Here is a 12,412-nt window from a genome sequence, read left to right as displayed (position 1 = left end):
CTTGAAAAAAGTATCAGGGGGTGCATGTGGTAAAAAGTCCATGTTTCTACCTTCCACCTCTGAGAGATTGTAACATAGATAACTTACAAAGACTGATCTAAAATGGTTAACCATTATATCGCATTTACTTAAAGAGAAGGCTTGATGCTTCACCAGAACACCAGAACACCAGAACTAGTAAAATTGGAAGAGATTAAAAGTTTCACCATATGCAGTACCATGTAATTCCATTGGAGGGAAGAACAGTGAAGGGGAGCATTTGTAATCATGAAGAAACTGGTTTAAGCAGTGGTTTTAATGTTGTGGCTGATCGGTGTAGACGTCTGTCCAGATCATCTACCATAGCAGGGCTTATTGCTCGTGACTCCTGAAACCAGAATTCAAATACACATAATAGTACATATCGTTACATGTGGCGACATGGCTCAGGCAGTAAGAGCAGTCGTCTGGCAGTCGGAGGGTTGCCGGTTCGATCCCCGCCCGGGCTGTGTCGAAGTGTCCCTGAGACTCCTAACCTGACGAGCTGGTCGGGGCTTTGCATGGCAGCCAATCGCTGTGAGTGTGTGTATGAATGGGTGAATGGAGAAGCATCAATTGTACAGCGCTTTGGATAAAGGCGCTATATAAATGCCTGCCATTTACAATTTTACATGGGTGTAGACTTATTATTCACAGGACGGGTGGTCGATGTGAATATTTAAGTCTGTTGTCTCAAGTGAAACATTCCATTTTCCGCACTCTTACCACACCCTGGCTGGGAATGGGGCTATGTTGCTCCACACCTTCACTCTTACCAAATCCTCACTGGGTGTGGTGCTATGTTGCTTTCAATCCAATCTGTTTGCCATAGCAGGACAATATCTTACACGAGAGGCATGTCTAATAAAAACAAATATTGCGTTCTTTCAAGTATTTTTATGACTAGTAAAAGATATTGGAGAAGCCCCTGGTTTAACATTAACCATTAAAACTTCCTCTGTGATCCAAATTTCACAAGCAAGGCGACAGTTGGTCGCCTTGCTTGTGATAGAAAAGCTGTGTGCTTTCAGCCATTGTCCTGGTGGAGCACGAATCTTGGACGGATTTGAAATCAACATCAAATCAAATGTCACAAAAATGACTTTTAGAATTCTTCTCAGTCATACGCTCAAAGTCTAGTTGTCCTTATTCATATACTCTCAGTGAGCACTTTATTACGTATTTATTACGTAATAAACGTACAGACTTATTTTTTAGACTTTATCCAGGGGTGTCTAATCTTATCCAGAAAGGGCCAGTGTGTGTGCAGGTTGTTGTTTTAGCACAGGACTAAGACAGCTGATTCTACTCATCAAGGTCTTGATTAAAGACCACGATTAGTTCATTTGTATAATCAGGTGTGTTACTGCTGGGTTAAAACAAAAACCTGCACCCACGCCGGCCATTTTTGGATAAGATTGTACACCACTGACTTAGAGGTTTGACACATTCAGAGATGCTGTTCTGGATACCACTGTTGTAATGTGTGGTTATTTGCGTCACTGTGACCTTCCTATCAGCTTTGACCTGTCTGCCCCTTCTCCTTATACCTCTCTCATTAACGAGGCGTTTTTGCCCATAGAACTGTAGCTCCCTGGATGTTTTTTTTTGTTTTTTTTGCATCATTCTCTGCAAACTCTTGAGACGAAAATCCCAGGAATACAGCAGTTTCTGAGATACTCAAACTACCCTGCCTGCCACCAACAATCATTCCAAAGTCAAAGTCACTTAGATCACGTTTCTTCCCCATTTTATCATTTGGCCTGAAAAAGATCTGAACCTCTTGACCATGCCTGCATGCTTTTATGCATTTAGTTGCTGCCACATGATTGGCAGATTAAATATTTGCATTAACAAGCTGGTGTACAGGTCTACCTAATAAAGTGCTCACTGAGTGCATATAAAGTGAGCACAGAAATTATGTACAGTATGGCACATGGGGAAACAAACATCGATCTGTAACTTCAGTTTATGTACATTGATCAGTTTATTTAGTCTATCATTTTTTATAAAAATGCATTGGGAACAACATCGCACTTTTCATCAGTATTTATTGCACTGTCATAATGTGTTTTTCATTACAATAATTAGGGAAGAATCAACATTCTACACTTTCAGTCGAAGGTAGCTACAGTAGGAAAAGAAGACAGCAGTTTACCCAATTGGATTATGGTCTGAAATCAGGTCTTTGACTGCCAACTGATGTTCCCTGCTGCAGAGTTGTCTATTTCATCAGTCTATACAGAATGGTAATGGTCGGGAAACATTTCCATTTTCCAGCTACCATTAATTGGATTTGCAGGTATGGTCAGTAGTTCACATTACTTTCAAAGTTCCATGTACATTTACATGCAATCCTTTCATAAAATGTTTAAATAATAGAATGTGGTGCAATAATAATTTTTCATGTTATTTTATGTAATTACATGAACTGAGCAAGAACTCACACATCCAATGTGCCTTACAGCAGCTGCAGGTGCTGGGCAGAGTCCAAATCAGTTGATCCACAGAAGTAGGAGAAAGACCCATTTGGGTCAAAATGTCAGTTTTTCATGAGCTGCAGAGTGCAGAAGACACTATATTTTTATTCACTGGAAGTAATAAAACCAGCCAGCTATAAACAGCAGGTTTTACTTCTCCTTGTCAAGTTTCATTCCTTATTTTCAAGCAGAACACATCCATTTTAACTCAGAGATATTTCATTTTATCACTGGAAAAGAAATTATACCTCAAAACAAATTATGACTTATATGGTAGCAATGTATTCCCCATGTGAAATTCAGTCAAAGTTTAATCCGAAGGTTAAATTGTGTGTTCATTTTTTTAAATGTGCGGAGAAATTGAACTAAATAAAATACTATGCTTACAATAAAATTCACTCTTAAATAAACCATAAATAAATAAACATCTTTGTTTTCATCATCATTGTACATTGTGCAGAAATCACACAGAAAACACAGACCTGTGTTTCAAAGCAATTTCTGGTACAAATTCTGGATAATGAAAAATATTCATCTGAATATGTGAGTTGTCCTAAATCAACTAACATTCATGAAAACATCAGGATGCTAGAAGGATCCTCTTGTCTCCTAGGAGTCCTACACACTCAAGTTGTACATTTCTGAGTCTTTATGATGTAACCTTTGGAAACATATGTAGTAAAGCAAGATCATGAGGAGCCAGTAAAGGGCATAGGTGACAGAGCCATAAATCAAGTACTTGATTTCCACTTGCTTTGCAGGCATAGACCAATCGTCCAAGGTCCCCCTGTAAATAGTGAAGCAAAAGCCAGCCAACAGAATGGCCAACCAAATTGTGAGAGGTAAGAGGGGGATGTAGTTACCCACAATCCTTCGTCTGCCCGAGGTGCCCCAGCTGCTCTTGTTTATGGTGAGTATGGCAAAATACTTGGCAGGTAGAAGGCTGGTCATGTACAGCATGGAGTAGAGCGACATGAAGATCATGATGAAGTTCTTGCGCAGGAGGCAAGCATATAAGGCCTTAATCAGGCCAATGATCTGAATGCAGCAGAAGACCCAGAGGATGTCCCACAGAGAGCCTGTCCAGAATAGCTTGATGACAGTGCCCGTGACGAAAAAGGGAAAAATGCCGGACACAATGGCCTCATAGGGCATCCACAGGTTGTGCTTGTGCCACCACAGGGAGTTGTAGAGCCACTCACGGAAGTAGGACTTTGTCCAGCGCGTCTGCTGGTTCATCCACCTCAGAAACTTGGCTGGGGTCTCTGTGAAACACTTAGACCGGGCTGTGTACCTGGAAAAGGGGCACCAGTGGTTCAGACAAATGCTAGGCTGGGTAATAACTCTTAATGTACATCGTCTTAATCTTGGGTGATTTTAAGTAGCAAAGTACTCAGTGAATATTAAAACTGACTTGGTTGCATAGCCCAGGCTAAGCATGCGGTTGGTGAGATGACGGTCATCTCCAAATGTGCAGTGTGTCCCAAGGAACTTCTGATTGTACCAGGCTTCCAAGAACTGTTGAAGGAGGTCATTCCTGTAGAGACCTGAGGAGGGAAATGGAGAATAAATGTGTACAGTATGTGTACAAACTGAAAACTGGTCTCAATTAAAAAATAAGCTCATACTGGTTTTTTCCGAGGGTGTCTGTCTCTCTTACCCAGGGGGCCACTGATGCAGGAGACACAGTTGAAGAAGGACTGGCAGGCTCGCTCCACATTGAAGGCCATCCAGTATCTCAGGCTACTCATGAAGCTGATGAAAGAGTCCTTTAAGTTTAGGATCTTCACTTCACCACCCACAGCACCATACTTTGGGTTGCTCTCCAGCACTTTGCAAAGCTCCACTGTAGCCAGCGGGTCCAGCTTGGTATCTGAGTCACACACCTGTTAAGAGACAGTGGGTGCAGACCCAGATTAGCATTACAAAAATTTTAAGCAGTCACTTCTCACTAAATATTATAATACTTATTTGAAAATGAGGGAGAATTTATCATCTTGGAGAAGGATTGAAAGTAAAATTATCTTAGAGTAAAAAAAAAAGAAGAAAACATCTTCTGACCTGCACATAATCCACAGAGTCTCCCAAGGCTTTGAAGGCTGTGTACATCACCTCCCTCTTGCCGCCCCACTGTTGCATGATGCAGACACATCGTCTGGTTCTGATCAACTCTTCCACTTCAATCCTCTGAGGGTCTTCCTCCCCAGCCCCCAAAACAGCATCCCCAGCTGGACTAACTGGCTGGTTGTTTACATGGGTGTCAGCTGGCATGTCTGCTCTCTGCTCTCCTTGTTGCTCCTCTGCCTGTGGCCTTTGGTCCCAGGTGTGATAGTTATGGTCCCACTTATAGAAGCCAGGTTTCTGATCACCGAAGATTTCCCTGAACATATCCATCATGTAAACATCTTCCTCTGTGTTTCCATCCACCACCATGATGATCCTCAAAAGCTCAGGCGGGTACTGCAGGGCTCGGACAGAGTTTAGGCATTCTGTCAGGTAGGCAGGGTCCTCCTGGTATGCAGAGATGGTGAGTCCAATGGTCTTGGTGTAGCTGCAAGGCTCTCTGTGCGACCGCATGCGACGGTGCTCCACAAAGGCAAACAGGCTCTGGGTCAGGAAATGAAATCCCAGGAAGATGCCATAAAAGCCAAAGGCAACAATGCCGTATTCTGACTCAGCAATTGTGAAGCCCTCAATGTAGGCCCACACAATCACCGCAAACACTCCCAGGGTGAAGAGCATGGTGAATGCAACACGGCCCACTGTGCCAAGCTTCCTGAGCAGAGGTTTCAGGTGCATATGCATTGTTCCTGTAGATCCTGAGATTTTGGGCAAAAGTGTCAAAACAGGAACAGGTTAATTTTATTCCAAGGTGATTTTTTGCTAGGTAGAATGCATTCAGATTATGGCCAGAGCAATACTTGCAACCTAGCCAACCATCAGGTGAACTCCTAGCCATTGATTCTTTGGAATATACCTTTTTTCCGACTTACACAGAATTAGACCAGATTTCATTTTCATTTTTGTGCATTCACTGGCTCAGTTTCCATGTTGATTTATTTATTTGCAATGAAAGATTGCAAATAAATATTTATACAACACCAAACCATGACCTTATAATTAGTTAACCATTAAGACGCCATGAAAGTCAAAGGAATTAACTGACTCATTCCAATATGAATCGGCAATAACTAATTAGCTATTATTAGTAGTTGTTAACATGAATTCATGATTTACAAATACATTAACAGAGCTGTGCAGATTACAGATTAACTTCTCAGTAATTGTAAACTCGAACTTGGGGAGACCAGGTCACAAACGAACACGAGGTGTGTTTAAACGTGTGTTTAAAAGGTGTGTTTGCATAGTCGCATTTGCAAAATAATAATTGGTTTGGTTTCACTAATGTATTATAGCAACGCGCTTATAGCAATGTGTGAGTGGCTGAACAATGTAAAAGCTTCATCAAGCGTTATTAACAAATCTGTGTTTTAGCATCACGAAATTAATGGGGGGGTTTTTTTCTCCAAAGACTATTTAGAATAACTGCTTATATGTTACTGCCACACACTCCAAATAAACGAAATCGAATCACTATCTTGTGGGTTATAAGATTCGATACATGTCACGAGCAAGCAGAAACTGTGAGCCTTGCTGGTTCCAACATGCCTCTGCTTGTTATAAATGTATCACCCACAATAACTTCAATGTAACGTTGTATATTTGATGTAGACCATGGACTTATTTAGTCCGATTTATCACATTTACTCGCTTTCATCAATTTCTTCCGAGGCAGCAATTTATATATATTTATAAATGGTGTCATATGCGGTTAGTACAGATAACATTATAGACAATTTATATAAGCCAATGTTCAGATGGAAAATGTAAACTGTAAGAAATGTTGCATACACGAGCTTTTTTACGTTTTACCAAACTTTTTCCAGTCCGTTTTCCTACATTTTGGACGCTGTTGCAACTTGGATCACTTTCACTCCTACTGCTTTCGACTGAACTGTAATCGTCAGGAATGCCCTAGAACTGTACCGATGGTCTATAGTCATAGCGAAGACACGTATCTTCTTCACGGATGAACAATATTTGCTCTAATGTGTGTATATGTATTTTAATTAGGTGAAAACCTAAAAGTGTTGGCTGTTCCCCGGTCTCCCCTACATTAATTAATGCCAATTCATGGAACCTTATTGTAAAGTTTTAGCCACAAAAGTACTGGACAGATTTAGAATGAAATCGTTTCGAAGCTGCTAATTTTGTTTACTCTTTTACTCTCAAAGACATTATCTGCTACTATGATCATTCAGACGATGGAGTTCTTGAATATTTGGTTAATTTCAAATATCCATAAATTCCATAAATCTCTCAACAAATGTAAAAAAACAACAAAAAGAGCAAGAAGCCTTTGAAATATTACAAATGCTATTTTCCCCGGTACGTGAAATATTGTACTTTTTATTTATTTAATTTTTTTTTACATTTTTTAGAAATATGTGTTTGTGTAACGCTGTTTTTACATATAATATATAATATATATAATATATAATATATATATAATAATATATAATATAAAAATATAAATAATATACAAAACTGACTTTAGTTTTTCGTAAAAAATGTGGGTTTAATTGCACTTGTTGAAACTAGAAGCTTCAAACAATATTATTATTATTATTATTATTATTATTATTATTATTATTATTATTATTATTATTATAAATAATAATACATATAATGGCCGAATACATATAATGTTTCTTCTCAATAGGAAACAACAAAAGTCCATGTACGTACCTCTTCACCTTGCGTGCACAATAAAAACAGGCTGGTCCAGAGAGTGATAGATCACACTGAGCGAAACAAAGACGCAGGCATATTTTCTGCACGTTTTAACCCTTCCCACATTCTCAATCATGTAATTTAGCCTACTGGCATAACTGGAGTCTCACAATTTCTACACTAAGTAACAATGAAGATAGCGTTTAATACATGCGGACAGTTGGCTGTATATTAGCGCTTACAAAAAAAAATGGAAAACACATTGTAAGATAAAGAAATTAGACGCTCTGCATTATACTGCCATACTTTTATTTGTAGGCTATACACACCGCTACACGTTACACAATACTCCAGTCATGTCTGTTGCCTCAAGTGATTACCACACACAGAAATGTTCACACTCTGCCACTGAATGAATATAGAACACTCAGCGACAACTTTATTAAATTACATTACATTAATGGTATTTGGCAGACGCTCTTATCCAGAGCGACGTGCAAAGTGTATTCCCATACCAGGGATAAGTGCGCTGAAAGACCCTAGAGGGAAGCACAATTTCAACTGCTACTTGCACAACGACGATAAGGACCAGGGCGCCTTTATGATACTGAGACAATGTCCTTCATGGACATTGTTTTAAGAAGTCTGGGCGCTTGTATTGAAGTGTAACAAGCTACCCTGTTTTTATCAAATTCATGGTTAATATCCCTATCAGCTATTCCCCTCCATTTCGGATATTTGATTCTACTGTATTTATTCAGTAAATTAAAGCGTTTAAAAGAACAGAGCACAGCCCCACCAATACATTTTATATTTATTATGATTTTCAAAGCACGAATCCTTTAAAGAGCCATTTATAATTTGAATTTGGTTCACTTAAAACTTTGATTGTGAGACGGAAATTCAAAACACCATAAGAAAACAACCTTTTAAAATAGGCTATGAAAACACATTTGCATTGCAGAAATTCAGCTAGGTTATTGACACAACATTGATAATTTGCACGTGTTTGCATGGGTGTGGACTGCACACACTCAGCAATGAACATATTTTCCAATCATGTAGTTTTTACAGGTAACATTTACAGTTGTATGCAACTAACGTGTTCGAAGTTAAACTGCTCCATCTTCGCCTACAGATGGCGCCCTAACCACACCACCACGCCACAGCAACATTTTCATTTATCATTTCGATTTTTATTTCACATTTACATGATATATTATACATTATTTTTCAATCTTTCATAAATGCAAGCCCTTACTCTTGGTGAGGTACTGCAATATTTGACACAAATTTACATTTGGCGGTGCAGTGTGGCAGTGCAAATCCCAATCCCAAGGAAAAAGGGTCAAAAAGAAAGTCTGTCTGAATCAACATAACATCAGGACAGTGTTCAGACAATTTCTCTTTCTATTTTGTGAATGTTTTATTGTGTCTATTCTTAACAAAGTAAATAGGCGCAATGAAAGTTGGAGTTTAACAAACGGATTGGTGGAATTGGAATTATTGAAATTATGACTGGAGAGTCCTATGGTCAGTATGTTTTTGCCATACACACCAAACAGCATGTTTGGCACAAAATGGCGGCAAAAGACAAATCCATGGAGAAGAACCTCAAAGCTACTGTCAAGTATGGAGGTTGGTCATTGATATTTTGAGATGTTTTGATCAATGGCACAAGGAATGCAACTAAGTACCAGGTAATGTTGACAAATTATCTCTGCTAGCAAGCTGAGGCCTGGTTGTAAGTAAATTGTCCGGCAGGACAATGACTCCAAACACACATCAATAATCCACACAGAAATGAAAAGAAAATACATTTTCTACAATGCTATCTTAAGTCCAATCAAAAGCCTGTGGTCTGAACTGAAAAGGGGGGTCCATAAGTGCATGAAAGTTCTGCATAGAGGAATGGTCAAAAATATGTTCTCTAATCATTTCACAAATTATAGGTTATAATTATAGTGTTTGCACAAAGTAGTAAACCAGAGGTGCCAGAAATGTTGGAACCTATGGTTTTCAGAAAGAAAGAATAAAAAATATTGACTCAAAAATAAATGGATTGAAATAAACACATAGTTTTCCTATATGGCTGAATATAGTATATTGATTATTATCTGTGTTTATTGCTAAATACAGCATTTGTTTTTTCTTCATGTTTATCAAGGGAACAGTCATACTAATGCAGAAAAAAAAACATATTTTATATAAATATAAATATATAAAAAATAGGATGCCTAAGACTTTTGCACAGTAATGAATCTACATTACATTACATTATTGACATTTGGCAGACGTTTTATCCAGAGTGACGTACAGTTGATTAGACTAAGCAGGAGACAATCCTCCCCTGGAGCAATGCAGGGTTAAGGGCCTTGCTCAAGGGCCCAACGGCTGCGTGGATCTTATTGTGGCTACACCGGGATTAGAATCACCGACCTTGAGGGTCCCAGTCATTTACCTTAACCACTACGCTACAGGCTGCCCCCTATCTACACTCAGTAGGGAATCTACAGGTGAAGCTGACAGGAAGGTGACAGTAATGCAAATAACAACACAAATAAATTACAACAGTGGTATGCAGAGAGAACACACAATGCATCAAACCTCTAAGTGGATAGCCCTAGAGCAGCAAAGGTATCCGAAATAAGTCTAATAGATACCTAATAAAGTCCTCACTGTGTGTATACTGTATATTGCCTATATCGAAGGTATTTCATGCAGAATGCATATGCTATTGTCATATGAACTGAAATAGCTAGAATAGTCCAAACTCAAGGCACATGTACATGGCTCTCTCTCTCTCTCTTACTTACTTTTACTTGTTTTGTTTTTTTTGTGTGCGTGTATCATAGGAAACTAATTTACTTGTATATATTTCAGGCGTGTATAACACATATACCTATAATATTTTTTTTTGCAATAAATGCAAAAGTTCAAAGAGCACTGTGTCAAAAAAAGAACAATGCCATTTCTAAGATACAAAGATACAAAGTGAAAAATCTGCTCCTGTTCCTGTTCAGGAATCCCAGTCTCAGATAGATTTGCCTATCTGAACGGAGACCTGTATTCCTATTATGGAATGTATTAAATCATTTGGTCTAACATTTCTTCAGATCACCTTGTCTTCCTGGCAAACGGTGGAATGCTATTTATGCCAGTAGTGGACTGGTAGGCTAGAAAGCACATACTGTCCCCATGTTTTTTACTGAGTAAGCTTTTCATAGAAATAGATAACAGTTGTGTGTGAATGTGATCTTTCAGTTACTTTTATGTGATTTTCATGCAGGTTTATGTTCTGAAAGATGACAATGGCCAGCGATCACGCACAAATAATAATTCAATTATTCAATGAAGATACAAGTTGCACATATTCATAATTAAGGGGCATAATTATTTTCAAACACCGTTTCTGCATTTGAGCATCAGTTTTGTCTAGCAGTGTTTGCATTTCACCACTAGAGGAAGCCAATAATAAGGAAGTATGTATTCAAGTGGAAAATGTCTAGGTGGATTTCAGGGTAATCCCCTCACCAGAGTTCTAAAACCCAGAGGTCAGAGGGTAAAAGTCCTCAGTAGACTTTGTGTTTCTTCCACCCATGAACTCAGCCAGGTGATTTCACTGATTAGTTCTACCTCCTGGCAGAAGAATTGGCAAATCCAAAATCCTGGGGAGGCCATTATCTTTCTGAACCTGGATTTTACACCACTGCACCCCCTGTTGGTTTTTACTTGAGTTATGCAGGATGAATATATATATTTCAGCTGATGACTGAAATTGGCATTTGTTATTTCATTGCATTTCAGTGGGACAAATCAAGGCAATTGCTTTATCTCAACATGTATATAACTTTCTGATTGTCCCATGCTGTGTTTCCAAGCCCTTATTTTCAATCCTTTATTTTTCTCCTCTTTTTCATTTTAATTTCTCCTTTTCTTGCCCCTAGCTCCACCCATTGCGAGAGGCTGGGAAAAGATGAAAGAAAAATAAGTAAAGATGGGGAAATCGAGAAAACTTGAATTAGGCAACTGGAATTCCCTTGCTCCTTCAAACTTCAGTTCAAAGCCACATCAGTTACAGACATGGCAGATGCGTGGCAGATGGGGAGAGGTGGATCCACAGGTCAATTATCAATCATTTATACCTCAGGCTTTCTGAAAAGTTCCACAAAGAGAGAGTTTCTCACTCAAAGGAAAGATTGGGAGTCCCTAACTTGTACTTCTAGCTCCTGGAAGGAACATTTAAGGGGTTGGAATCTAATATAATATATAGAGACAGCAACGCAAATAGAAACCAATAGGGAAAGATTCCACTACACAGGCCAGCAGTTTGGCTCATTTGCACATGCTCATTTGTGTCCTTGGTCACATGCACAACGAAGAAGACACAGGGTAAAATAAATAAAATCTTAGTATGTGTGCTTGAAATTCTGAAGAAAAAAAATGTAGCCTGGAGTGAGCTTAAATATTTTTTATTTGCGTTCAAACATGAGGGAATGGGAAAATATGCTTTTTGAGACAATATACAGGTATCACTAGGGTGGCGACCTCATATCAATTGGTGAAACGAATAGCTCACAACCTGGCCCTGACAAAAAGGACCTTGATCGATTTCCGGGTTAGGAGCAAGGACAGGAAAAAAGTGGAGAAAAATAAGCAATTGGAATGAGTCTACTGATCCTGGCCATTCAACCTAATCACTTTGTTGTTAACACATATTAGAGCAGAGATGGGCATGATGGTTTGTTTTCATGCAAACTTCTGGCCCTGGTGAAATGTGATAACAATGTTCTTAACTGAACATTCCCCGAAATTGTATTTTTTAGCTTGAAATTTTATGACAAAGTTTGTGATGATTGACAGGTTGTTTCTTCATGCAAAATAGATTTAAAATTCAATTAATTCAATTGAGTTGCTGTATTTTAGGTGTGAAGGCTATGTAGTTAATGTAATGTAATGAGTGAATGAGGAGCATCAATTGTACAGCTCTTTGGATAAAGGGGCTAATCTAACTAGTGTTGGTATGTACAGGCAGTTAACTCATTTAGCCAGAGTAATTGGTGGAAACAAAAACAATTCCAGCTGTCATTCAGGCTCTCTTCAAAAATGTAGATTAAACG

The 12,412-nt window shown here is 38.7% G+C and overlaps 1 protein-coding gene across 1 annotated transcript; it reads right to left on the bottom strand.

Moving 5' to 3' along the window:
• Positions 1–3,116: 3,116 nt before the first annotated feature.
• LOC133140000 (hyaluronan synthase 1-like) lies at positions 3,117–5,297 on the bottom strand. Its single transcript, XM_061259498.1, has 4 exons — positions 4,560–5,297; positions 4,159–4,384; positions 3,913–4,045; positions 3,117–3,792 (listed from the first exon to the last, which is right to left on the bottom strand). The coding sequence occupies exons 1-4, from the start codon at positions 5,295–5,297 to the stop codon at positions 3,117–3,119; spliced, it is 1,773 nt and encodes a 590-aa protein (XP_061115482.1).
• Between the last annotated feature and the right edge of the window lie 7,115 nt (positions 5,298–12,412).

Source organism: Conger conger, chromosome 1 (assembly GCF_963514075.1).
Source record: "Conger conger chromosome 1, fConCon1.1, whole genome shotgun sequence".
Lineage (NCBI taxonomy): Eukaryota > Metazoa > Chordata > Actinopteri > Anguilliformes > Congridae > Conger > Conger conger.
This window is presented reverse-complemented; position numbering and strand designations above follow the sequence as displayed.